The 13,266-nt window shown below is 40.5% G+C and overlaps 1 protein-coding gene across 1 annotated transcript; it reads right to left on the reverse strand.

Moving 5' to 3' along the window:
• Nucleotides 1–3: 3 nt before the first annotated feature.
• nox1 (NADPH oxidase 1) lies at nt 4–13,043 on the reverse strand. Its single transcript, XM_050041714.1, has 13 exons — nt 12,787–13,043; nt 12,488–12,583; nt 12,298–12,408; nt 9,520–9,604; nt 7,523–7,668; nt 7,128–7,321; nt 6,911–7,037; nt 5,027–5,119; nt 4,699–4,940; nt 3,407–3,569; nt 3,064–3,210; nt 2,363–2,487; nt 4–1,301 (listed from the first exon to the last, which is right to left on the reverse strand). Exons 1-13 carry the CDS (start codon nt 12,829–12,831, stop codon nt 1,175–1,177), a joined length of 1,701 nt encoding a protein of 566 aa, XP_049897671.1. The 5' UTR covers nt 12,832–13,043; the 3' UTR covers nt 4–1,174.
• Between the last annotated feature and the right edge of the window lie 223 nt (nt 13,044–13,266).

The following is a 13,266-nucleotide window of genomic DNA, read 5'->3' on the forward strand; positions in this document are numbered from 1 at the left end:
CTTTGTTTCATTTGTTTATTCAAAATGAGCGTGTACAGACAGGAAAGGGGATTTAAAACACATAATGTCAATAACCTCACGTCCTTCCACGTCACTCAGGGATAATTAACCCACAGGCTATGTGACGGGAAGTCTTCCTCCTTGTTTACTTGTCGTCTTATCACTCTGATAAGGACTTACCAGAGAATTTGACGGGTTATAATAAACCATTGTCTGTTTCCAAGAAACTTGTTTCCTTAACCAGTAAACCTTTTAAAAAAAAAAGTCTAAGAACACAACATGATATTAACAGTGTATTTGATCGTAGGCTCATTGTCTGAAGTGGAAAATATGATTTCAAAATATAAAAATATGCTGATTCAGAGCTAGAAAGATTAATTGATCCATGGAAAATTAATCAACAATATTGACAAACAATTTTTTTTTTTTTTTTTAAAAAGCCCAAATCTTTTGGATTTTGAACTCTTAGTCCGATAAAATGAGAATCTAAGGACATTAACTTTGGATCTGGGACACTGATGGGCAAATTATTTATTTTTTCTGACATTCACACAAGAAAAAAAAATCTGGCAGATTATTCAATAATGGAAATATTGATTAGTTGCAGCCCTAGATGAGCTGCTGTAGTGTTAAATTGTCAATTACAGAATCCTAAAGCCCATTCAGTTGTACACAGTTTTAGTGTGTTAGTCTTTGTGCAAAGAAAGCTAGTCTTTCCAGATGGAGTGCTAACAAAAAGTGCACTGCAGAGGTAAAACATCCGAGGTCCTGACGTCTAGTAACAGTAAAATACTTCTGGAAACCAATATACTCTCAGGCCATCAGAAACTCGAAGGTTTCTCCAGAAATACGGCTTTAAATCAATGATATGAGTCTACAAACATCTGAGTGTAACTGACCGTATAAGCCATGAGTCATAATGGATTATGAGGCTGTGATTTTATGGATGAAGAGATGTGATGAAAGCGAGTAAGTCCCTGAGTAGTCCTGATAAAACAACATGCCCTGCCTCTTCATTAATGAGCAGTAAAGTCTGCAGTGTGGGAAAAACACCCAGCTAGTGCAACAGGTTGTCGGGCAGCTTTGTCATTAATAGTTTTACATTACATCCACAGTGGAAGAAACTTTCCACCAACTGTTGTCCTTCAAAAAGCCCAAATGCTGCTGTGCTTGCTCAGAAGTTCTCCTTGTTGAAGTAAAATTTGGTCTTCCGAGGATCCACGTCTGAGTATTTGGCACATTTCTTCTCCAAAACTTTTGCGAGAGCTTCAGGGCCGCACAAGAACGTTCCCACCACGGACCTGAAAACACGAGCAAGAACAACACAATGAGTTACATTTACAGGTTAAAGATTTAATTTAAGTGCAAAACAAACAGCGGTGGACAGTAACTGAGTACATCCACTATAGTTCCTTACTAATACCTGTAATAACTAGTGACTTCAGGCATCAGAAACATGTAGTGGAGTAAAAATACAATATATTTATCTTAAAAATTAAATGGAGTATAAGTATAAAATTGCAGAAAAGACCCCTTTCCCCTGCAGCACCAGTACTGTTACTTTTGGTACCTGAAGTACTCTTTGCTGATGACCCTTTTTTTTTTAGCTTTTAATGAATACAGGGGTTTTACTTTTAGATTACTGCACTGCTACTTTTACTCCAGTAAAGAATCTGAATACTTGTATGCATTTTAATAAGGTATTAGAGATTCATTCATTCAACCTTTATTTAAATCTCATTTTTAATCACGCCGATACACAGTAGATGCACACGTAAAAATATTAATGAGAAAACAGACAACAACAGACTTAAAGATTTATCCAATCACTTTAACGAGATACCGACTATAGGACCAATTTAAAGATCCAGTGTGCAGGATTCAGCGGCATCTAGCTGTGACGTTGCAGATTGCCACCAAATGAAATGTCTTCTGTGTGATAGGCATGCAGGAGAACTATGGTGGCCAGTACGTAAATGTTAATGGACGTATGTAGAGCCAGTGTTTGGTTCTGGGCTACTGTAGAAACAAATTCTTAGTTTCAGGCAACTCTACAATAAAGAAACATACCTTTTATATTATTTTCAATTTCCAACAATAGATGACCCTAAATCCGACACACTGGACCTTCAATAAGGAAGTGATATATGAAAATAAGTTGCCTTTAAGGGCTTTAAAAATAAATTGAAACCAGTGCCTGTCACGTCCTGCTGTTAGAGCTGCCCACACAACCTTTTCATACAAGATGCAATAATGAGTATAATAACTGTCACCGGTAATACATCTTAGGACAGAGAGATAAACTGAATCCAGATTTTTTTTTTTTTTTTTTTTTTTACAAAAAAAGAGGATTTCATCTTACGTGGGGTTCTCTTTGCGGACTTGTTCGAACTCCTTGTCCCAGACGGGTCTGCCAAAGTGAGTCTTCTGTTTCAGCCCAGTGACGACATCTGCGTCCTCATCATCGTGAACCCAGGCATGACGAGCCTGTGACCAAAAAATAAATAAATAAATAAAACCGTTAACAACTGATTTAAAGGGGACCTAAGCCCATTTTCAAAATTCTTACAGGTTATTCCTACAGTCTAAGACAGGCCAGAAATATTAATAAACATGAACAACTCTAAATCAAATCCAAAAACCAAAGTGTGCGATGTCATCAGGCATAACATTTGGAGCTTCTTTACATCAGAGTGACTGTAACAAATGACAGTTTCCCCTTAGGGATCTATATTGATTTATTTATTGTTTTATTGATTCTGATTCTGTATGTGGGAACATTTTCTGTCTCATAACTGAGAACACTTCAATAGAGTAAAGCTCATGTGGGTATAAAAAAGAAAAACACTCGGTGGGTTGACAGTCTCCTTTTCATTGTCTATGGAGCAGCTCCAGACTTTATACCCTATGAAATCACAAGTTTAACACTTGACCCTAAGAGAGAAACTCATGTTCATGAATACTGACTGAACTTTCCTCCTCATTCAGGTGGTGTCCCTCTTTCAAGCTGAAAGCTCACACTGTTTATCTGGACTTTGATCTGTGACTCATTCACACACTCACAAGATTCTGATCCCATCCGGTCAGAAAGAGTTTGTAGGTGAGGAAATCCCCCATCCCTCTCTCCTCCATTTCTTTCTCCAGCACCTGCAGGAGGTCGGCAAACCACTCGAAGGCGTGTGTTTCCCGGCACAGCCAGTAGAAGTAGATCTGAAACCAGGAAGCAGATGCAGCAGCGTCAGCAGGCGTGTTAAACAATGGTCCTCTTACAAAAGACCTGCTGATGACTCGTCGTCTAACACGGGAGGATTGTGAAAACACAAGGTGTTCTTTATTTAAGAGACAATAACAGGACCTACAGGTTTAAATGTCAAAAGCACACTGATATGGTTGTTTGGGTTGTTACCTTTCTGGTGCGCAGTTTGGGGTTGGAGATTTTGAACTTGTACCAGATGGACTTGAGGATGGAGGCGAAGGGAGTGACTCCGATGCCGGCGCCGACCAGCATGCTCACCTCGTAGTCAAACACGTCCTCACTGGCTGTGCCAAAGGGTCCGTCCACACCCATTCTGGGAAACAACAATAAATAAACTGTCAGCAGGAAAATAAACCACAAAGTGACAGAGAAACATTTACAAACAATACAAAGGCGGAACGTTGTAGCTTGGCATCACATTACAAAACCAAGCGTAACTCATTATCACCTTTCTGATGTATTTTGTGCTTGCTGTTGTCATGGCAATCTGCTCTTTAATTGTTTTAATCTGAGGCTCAAAGTTAATCATGACCTTGACAAAACAGCTGCTGAGAATACAAAGTTATCTATTAATTTAATGTCTGTTTTTATAGGGACAAGTATGCAGCACTGGACCAGTGCCACATACCAAAGCTTTTATAGCAGACGCCAGGTTCTTCGCCCGTCCATAGATGTGATTGAAGTGATTTGTTAGAGCTACAGGCAGTTTGAGAGAAAACTGGCTCAGGTTTTGATGAGGAATACAGGGGATAAGTTGGCACTGAGCAGCCCAGCAGTGGAGCAAAATCACCCTCAACCTCAAGAGGACAAGGAAACAATAATTTAAAGGTGCTGTGTGTGACTCTGGAGAAAGATATTTGATTGTTGAGTTTCAAAGTGACCGTATCTCATTAGATACGGTCACTTTGAGACTCAACAATCAAATATCTTGGAATATCTTGGAATGTGACTCAATAATCAATTATCTTTCTCCAGAGTTATAAACAGTACTTTTAAGTTGAAACAGTAACATGGGAGTTTACAAACACAAACGACCCAGGAAAAGCCGGGCCGTAACCACCTATTTACATTATTGTCAGAAGGTCCGTGGGAATTTCCCTCCATAAGTTTTTAGAAACCTAACAGCTAAATTCACCATTTTGAAACAAATATTTTACATATTTGGTACTTCTTGGTGAAAGTTTTGATGACTAAAGTGCCATTTTAGTGAGCCAGAAAATGACTGAGGGCTGCACAGGAAAAGTGCACACACTGTAGTGCCATTTCTCTACTAAAATAGAGAAACAGTACAGTGTTTGACACTGATTGTCCCTCCCAGTATATATCATAATTACTGCCCAGAGAAAAAGGACCAAAGTGCCAGTAAAATCAGACCCACAGGGGTTTAAAACTCCACCATGGTGGCTGCATTAAATGTCTTCACTAACACTGTGAGTACTCACTTGGGTCCCTGTGCTCCCTCTGGTAGCTGCTGCATGATGTCGATGAGTTTGTCTGTCCAGTCGCCGGCCGAGCGGATGTGGATGCTGATTGCGTCCTCCTCGGGGGCGCAGGTCATGGTGAACGGGTGCCACTCCAGCTGGGAAATGACCGGACAGTTCAGGAAGACGTACTGACCCACCTCCATTTTGAAACCGTCCTTCACCAGCTGCAGCTCCAGCACCTTGGACGGATGCATCACGATCTGAAAGAGCCAACAGGTGAGGTCACCGTAACATCATCTACCAAAAAAAAAAAAAACCCTCAGCAGGAAAGATGAATCAAACGTACCCTCCTGTAGTGGACTCTCTGCATGTAACGAATCAAACGCAGCAGACGTTCACAGATATACAGAATCATCGGGCCGATCACCCACCACCAGGTCTGAAATGAAGCAAAAACAAGATTTTACAAATCACAAATGATGCTGCTATTTGTGCTGGTAGTCGTGGTGTTTAAAGTGGAAACAGGGAAGGTTTTTGCATTAGACTGGTTCCTATAAGCCTGACTTTCACTATGCATTCTGTCTGCCACAGGGTACTTTTTCCTGGGAAATGAGGGCTTGATTTATGGCACAAAGGAAGTGCGTTAACCATTGCACCACCAACACAGTAGTCAAAATAATCAAAAGACACTGCAGAAGTTAATTTTACGTGTGGCAATTTTCTTTTGTTTACTTTGAGCAAACAAATACAAACACTGAGGAGCTGTAATCAACCAAACCATCGTAATTCAACACTCCTTTTGCACACAGGCAGTTTGGTGATATTCCTGCGGTTATGATCTTCACCAGTCAACCCAGAGTCCTCTTTGTCTGAGACCGAGACAAGACCAAGTAAAAATGCTGAGTCAAGTGCAAGACGAGACCAAGACCTTCAAAGAGGCCTAAACCGATCTTGAATACTCCAACACTAGCACAAGACTTTGAAGACAATTTTGTCATAGTGGGCAAACAGTGGAACTACAACGTCCAGATCCATCACGTGATGTCATGAGGCCCAAAATGACTTTGCCCCATTGACTTCGATTGTGAAAGAGACGTCTGTAAATCAGTGAATACACTGATTTTGAGCATCACAACCACAACAAAATGACCTGTTCCACTATTAGAACTGATAAATTCACTCCGATAACATTTTGAAAATCCAGAAGAGCTGCACGATTTAATCATTTCATCCCCATTCAGATTGGTGGAGCGCTAAACTGGAAGGTTGCCACTCAGCTGGCCGTAGCCTGATGTGCACTTCCTCAGAAATGTAACTACACATTGCGGTGACGCAGACCTCCTGTGTATTGTTCTAAGCTGAGACCATTTCCCTCAGTGGAAGAAACAATAAATTGCGAAGACAATAAAGCCTCCACAAAAATTGCATTTTTAATCATAGGGATTTATCCTGGCTTCATATGAGCAGAGGAAATCTCCACTTGTTGCTAGGCTAATTTATACAATGTAAAATGCCATAGGCTTGTGCTAATAACATTAGCACGTTATTTTTGTGGGGAAAATGTGTCCAGATAAAGACAAGTGTTTGTCTATGAATGCTGTGAGTTATAGTGAAGCTGGTTTGTGTACTTGTGTTTGAAATTGTCTCTATTAAGCCATGTTTACCATGTTTACTACTCCACAGCACTTCACAAAAACCCCGTTGCCGACTAATATTTTGGAGGTGTAACTGCAGAGTGACACAGACACACCACAGCACAAGTATAAATGCTCACAACGGTGTAGGAGATGTGTGACGCACAAGTATAAATCCCGCTTGAGTCTGCTGCACTTTCTTGGAGCCTGCACTGAGCAACTTTATCAGAAATGAGCAGGGCTCTGTCTCCAAAGCTATATCCTGTTCTATTTATACATCCATGGGCAGTTATCCCCAGTTGCCAAAGAGTATCTCCAGTAGCGGAAAAGTCAGACAGTGAAGCAACCAAAGTAACTGTGGAAACTCTACCCGGCAGAGGGAAAAGAGCCACATAGCTGGGCTCTGAGGAAAAGAGAAAACAATCTGGTTGCCTTTGCAACAGCAGTGCCAAAAATAATACCACCTGGAAACACTACAGGGGGCAGGGAAAGTTGTCTGTTTCCACTTTAAGTAAGTAAGATGGTAGTAACAGTTTTTAAGGCTGTTACAGAATAAAATGCAGCTCCTGAGTGTACTGAGATTTAAAAAGACAAACCTGCGCTGGCCCCCCTGCAAACTGAGGGATGGGACACTCGGGGATCCGTCCCCAGTCATCACTGCGGTCTTTACAAAAGGTGAAGTTGTGCGGTGGGTCCGTTGGCACTTGTCTCCTCACGATGAAGCTGCAGACGGGACAGACGAGTTAAAACCTTCTCTGCAATAACAGCAGTAACGTTTTTTAAAAGACCAGAAAGCTGAGACTTGTCCCTTACCCTGCTCCGTGAAACACCAGACCAGCAAAGAAGATGACGAAGAGATGGTGGGTGTACCAGAAGACCTCAAAGTAGCTCCGTCTGATGACCTCCATGGAGGAGGTGATGATGAGGATGAGGGCCAGCGTGATGATGACCCCTGTGAGGCCGGCGATGGTGGTGAAGACAAAGTAGGTTGGAGTCTGCTGCGCATCCTGAGACACAAAACGAAGAAAGTCTGGTGAATTTTTATGCACTAATTTATGGCTTTCTGCATCAATTTATGGTGAAAATATGTTTAATTTCTATACAAAATTCAAGTCCTCTGCTTCAACTTGAAACAATAAATATGCTAAGAAGGGATTTTCTTTGTCTCCCTGTGTCTTATTTCATTCTAATCAGTTATGATGACTTACGACGTTTGTTGTGCGGATCGGGTTCAGGTAGGTGGTGTTTTCTGTATCCTCCAGGTTGGACAGAGCCGTGCTGAGTTTATCGTAAACTCCTCGCCTGCTGTTGTTGTACCACTCCACGTTCAACAGATGGGCGATCATATGCACAGCTGTCGGGACACAGAGAGGAGACACGTTAGTGCTGATGCATGATGTTCAGTCTGCCTGCTGAAGTCTGATTACTGTTAGGGATAAGAGGCTGCGGATTTGAACTTAAACACTTTTATGTCAGTTTACAGCTAAGATTGTTGGATTTTACATGTTTGCAGGGTCAAGATTCCATCTTCTCTTTGAAAAGAAATCTGAGGGAAAACTCTTTTAAATACGCCTTCGGTCAATATTTATTTTAGACTTTGTTTACTGTTTGCCCACTCCCCTTGCAAAAATGTAACTATGACCCTTTTTAACATTTTGACCTGTGTCTGTGTGTCTGTCTGAGAAAAAAGAAGACATCTGTTACAAAAGGCAGAGGTGGAGCCAAGTCATTGTTTTGCAAGTCACAAGTAAGGTGGAATTTATATACCTGACGTGCACCTCCCCAGAAATGTAACTACAGGTAGACCTCCTGTCTATATGTGTAAGCTGAAACCATTTCCCTCAGCAGAAACAAAGCTTTTATTTACTTTTATTTCACAAATAAGAAACAATAAATTGCGAAGACAATAAAGCCTCCACAGAAATAGCATTTTAAGTCTTGTGTGTGATTTATCCTGGCTTCATATGAGCAGAGGAAATCTCCGCTCGTCGCTAGGCTAATTTATACAATGTAAAATGCCATAGGCTTGTGCTAATAATGTTAGCATGTTGTATTACTTTGGAAAATGTGTTTCGAATAAGACAGTTGTTTTGTCGGTGAACCTTGTGAGTTGTAGTGGAGCCAAATTATGTATTTTTATCTTTGTTAAATGTTGCTGTTGTCCCTGGCTTCATTTGAGAAGAGGGAAAGATCGCAAGCAGCTCGCACTTAAGTCCAGAGTCCTAAACTTTGAGTTTTGAGTCTTTTACAAATTATAATGTGCTCTTAACATTTTTATTTATTTGTTAAAAGAAGTTTGCTGGAGGTCACTGTGTGTCTCTCTCTTTCATTTTATTGTTCATCTCCAAATGATTTTGTACAGAAAATAAATTATCTAGGGATAATTTTCTCCAACTGGTGCTCATTAACGTTACATAGTTCTTCATGTTTCTCTCCCGCAGCTTGACTGGATGCTGCTGGATTGAATGAACAGCGTTAATGTTAGTTAATTCAGGAAATGAATGAGAGATAAATGGATTTGCTGCACACAGTATCATACTTTTCAGGCTTGGGGGAAGGTACCAAGTATTTTTAAGTCGAAGGACAGTCATGATTCATCTGTGTTTAGGTCCAAAATGAACTGCAAGTCTTTTTTGATTTTGTTGCGTTGGACTTAAGTCATCAAATCTGTGACCTGAGTCCACACCTCTGATAAAATCTATACAATATAAGTCTTTTTTTCCACTTATACCCCTCTCACTTTAACGTCACCACCAGGAAACACTGAAAACTTTATGTTTTCTTTACTCCTCTGTGTCATACTCGAGGAAACCACCTGATAAACACTGATAAGCTACGGGTCAGACATGTTTGCACAGAGTGGGAGATAGTTAACAATTCACCAGAATCCTGCACACAAAGTATCATGTGTAATTAAGGCAGAAAGCTCATTCTTAAGTATACATCTTTGATTGATGAAGGTTTGATTCATTTTTGTCTTACTTTTCTCCTACAGATTCAGTGCCACATATACCCATATCTGCACCTGTGGCAGTGATAAAATAAGATGCATAACTCTAATCCTAATTTAAATGTTGATAAGTTATTTTAAAAATAGCCTGTGCTCTTTAAAGTAATTTTGCTATAACTTAACCTATTCCTGATGTTCATCTTTAAACAAAGACTATTGTCAGAGGGAAGGAAAGACTGAAGGAGAAATACTCACCTGTCATCAGACCGATCATGTACGCCACCAGTTTGTGGAAACTCAGATTTTTGTCCAGTTGTTTCCTCATTGATCTGCCGCAACACTGGAAAGATAGAAGAAAAGAAAAGAAGTGTGAAGTAAAAGAAAAGGACAAAGGATATCTTTCCACAGCCGTTACTGAAACCTACCTGACCTGTGCCTGTGTCAGTTAAGGGAGGGGGTTAGTGGAGTAATGGAAAACATGACTTGTCCAGTTTGTGGTTGAATGTCAGAGTTAGATTATGTTGTAAAAATGTAAAACTAATACTCGTATTTGTTTTGCCAATTTGATGTGTTGAGATGACACAAAGTCAGTTTTGTTAGGGCTCTTTTTTCAAAGCTATCCCACTGAAAATGACAAGAAATGGAGTATCTGTCATTCTAAATGAAAACAAGGCTCTTAAAACAAACAAAAAACAAAGTGTAAAAACATCAAATTCTAGTTTTATGGCAGTTTACATGCCAGACTATTTCTTGGCAAGGAGCAGCAACTTCCTGGAGTCAGACAAGAAATAGTCCAGCACATAACCCCCTCAGTTTTTGTACAGATGAAACAAATTAGATACGTGCAAATGAGTTCACTTTGAAGGTGCTGTTACACAGATTATTTTCTAACCTCTAGGCAGCACCAGGCTATCTGTTTAAAATCTTGGAGCTAAACTAACCAGCTAGCTAACCAACCTCTGGCTGCAGGTTCATATTTAACTGACAGGTGTAAGAGTGGTGTTGATCTTCTCATCTCACTCTCAGAAAGAAAGCAACTTAAGTGTATTTCCAAAATGTCAAACTATTCCTTTAAAGGGACAGTTCACCTCAAAATGAAAAATACATATCCTTCCTCTTACCCCTAGTGCTATTTATCAGTCAAGATTGTTTTGGTGTGAGTCGCAGAGTGTTTGAGATATCTGCCGTAGAGATGTCTGCCTTCTCTCCAATATAATGGAACTAGATGGCACTCAGCTTGTGGTGCTCAAAGTGCCAAAAAAATACATTTGACAAACTCAACAGCAATGTCTCTTTCCAGAAATCATGACCTGGTTACTCAACATACTCCACAAACATTGTTGGAGCAGTTTCATGTGGGAATCTTTTTTCTGCATAACTATATCCACCAACCGTATCACCATGCAGAAGCAAGTGTTTATCTACTCATGGATGAGAGGCACGTGCTCGTGACAACGTAAGATGTGGAGATAATGGTGTCCTCCTTGGCTGAGCTGTAACTTTAGTTAGCTCAGTGGTGCTAGGTGAGCGAGCAGTAGATGCATGCTTCCTTCTGCATGGTGGTATGGCTGCTCACAACAACTGCTCACAACAAGGTCTGTCCTGGACAAGAAATCCTTTCGTTATCATCACTGCAGTATCCTGGACAAGCATGTCCTTTTAAGCTGGGATAACACTGTAAAATTTCACAACATAAATCTAGTTTTCAAAATTCTCCACGGTTTGGCTCCACCACCACTTGCCGACTTTTTTACATTGAGCAGCAAACTGACCGATCAGCCTCAACAACTACTCTCATCGTACCACTGAGTAAAAGTTCCTTCAGCCAGTCAGCCTTCTCAGTGCGAGCTGCCCAGTTCTGGAACTCATTACCACCACACATTCGCAATATTGAAACACACAAAGCTTTCAAACACACTCTAAAAGTATGGTTAAAAGATAATCAGGCCTGCGATCACAATCAGTAGTCCATACTAATACTATAATTCTGTCTACCTGCTTGCGTGCCTCTCTGCCTCCATATTGCCTGCTTGACTGCCTATCTGCTTATCTGTTTCGCTTGCTTACATGTTGCTTAAATGTGCATTGCGTTTTGTTTTGTATTGTTCTGTATTGTTTGTTCCTGGTGTCCTGCTAATATGCTGCATTGCTACTATGTTTGTCTGTTTGCCTGATGCAACCTACCTGCTGGCTGAAGCTTATTTTCCTGTCTTTTAATGTGCTTGATGTGCTTTCCATTGTGATTATGTGCCACTTCTTGTCTTTTACTGTGTGTGTTATGCCTTCTATTCTGATCCATGTGCTTTTATACGTGCTGTGCTGTATATTTTACTGTTACTACGAAATGTTGATTGTAATGTTTTTTCTTTTAGCTGGCATTTAGCACTTTGCCTGGGGACTGCAGTTGGAAACTAGCTACTCAGCTAAAACTGGCACATTTACAGAAATGTTCCTTAATGTGCACTGTCCCTGTACAAATAAACAAATAAATAAAAATAAAAATTATCTTGAATAACCAGGTCATGATTTCTGGAAAGAGACATTGCTGTTGAGTTTTTCACATGTATTTTTTGGCACTTTGAGCACCACAAGCTGAGTGATATCTAGTTCCATTATATTGGAGAGAAGGCAGAACAATCTAGACTGATAAACGGCACTGGAAAGAGGAAAAATATGTTTCTGATTTTGGAGTGATCTGTCCCTTTAAGAACAACAGCTTGTGTTTTTATAGCACCTTTAGTAAAAAGGTGCAGCCATAAGTTCTTTACAAAACATTATCAATAAAAGGAAGAAACTAAGTGAGGCACAAAACTGGACAGTATTGAATCTGACGACATTAAAATGAACCTTAAACTGTTTTTTAACTTTTTAACACCAAATAATAAAATGAAAAGAAAAGGGATAGGTTTCCCGGACATGCAGCAGTCAAACTTGTTTGTGTGCCAGCACGAAGATATTCCACTTTAATGAGATAATGGCAGTAAGACTGAGTTCACCTCGCCCTGCTGTGACATTTAAACATCCTCATCTTACCACGAAGGAGCCTCGGATCAGAGACAGCAGGTTCCTGCACACAGGCAGCAGGATCAGCATGCAGTTAAAGTTGAGGACAGCCGCTGGAGCTCTGGCCCAGGCCAAGGCAGACTGAAATATGAATATATGTATTTATTATTATGAGTATGAACAAGCCTCATGGCTGACATCTTCATCTGTTTTTACTCACCCCTAAAAGATGACGCGTGTAGAAAAACTGATCCCCCAGATCGTAGAAGAAGTAAAACCAGACGAAAAGGAAGATGTTGATGCCCATCCACACCACCTGCAGCCAGGATCCATCACAAAGTTCATTACTGTTAATCTTATTTGGGTTTGCGAAGCAGGAGTTTTGACATTCAGGTTTTTTTTAACGGAATACCTGCGCATTTTACGCAGAAATGCTGTGCGTAAATTCTCCCTCATGTCACCGTTAACCATCTCTGCGATTTTAAATATTAAATTCCTAAGATGTAAATAAGAACTCACCAGTATGAACGATGTAAGGCCATTGTTGATAATCCAGTTACCCATGATGAACTCGTTATCTCGACTCAGCTGCAGCAGCTTCCCCGCATCTTCAGCCTACCTGCGCTTTTATCCGTCACCTTCCCAGCCGGACTCCTCCTCCCTCCTCACCTCTGCACAGGCGTAAAGGTGATGTGACGCAAGGAAACAAAGTTTACAGCGAGTGTAATTGCGTTGTAGAGGAAGTTTAGAGGAGAGGCTTCCCTCCTGCAGCGGAGTGACCACATTCCTACCTGCTGGAAAAACAAGTATGGACGACAGGAATGAGGAAGCGTCTGTTGCAGCACTCAGGAAATTTTACTCCGCTGGACGTGACGCAATTCCTTTTATTGGATGTGTAAAGTTTTATTGTATTTGTGACAGGGAGGTGTGAGTGGGCATGAATGAGGTGAACAACCAGTGTGTGGACATCAGATTATTTTATTTAATTTTTCAAGTAAA

The sequence above is a fragment of the Epinephelus moara genome, chromosome 4 (assembly GCF_006386435.1).
Source record: "Epinephelus moara isolate mb chromosome 4, YSFRI_EMoa_1.0, whole genome shotgun sequence".
Taxonomy (NCBI): domain Eukaryota; kingdom Metazoa; phylum Chordata; class Actinopteri; order Perciformes; family Serranidae; genus Epinephelus; species Epinephelus moara.

Bases quoted from the DNA above. Each gene is read 5' to 3' on its own strand.
- nox1 (XM_050041714.1), bottom strand. From the start codon at position 12,831: ATGGGTAACTGGATTATCAACAATGGCCTTACATCGTTCATACTG. The intron at 5,120-6,910 runs GTTTGTCTTTTT...GCTTCATTTCAG, and splicing joins TTGCAGGGGGGCCAGCGCAG to ACCTGGTGGTGGGTGATCGG. The intron at 1,302-2,362 runs GTAAGATGAAAT...TCGTGTTTTCAG, and splicing joins GTCCGCAAAGAGAACCCCAC to GTCCGTGGTGGGAACGTTCT.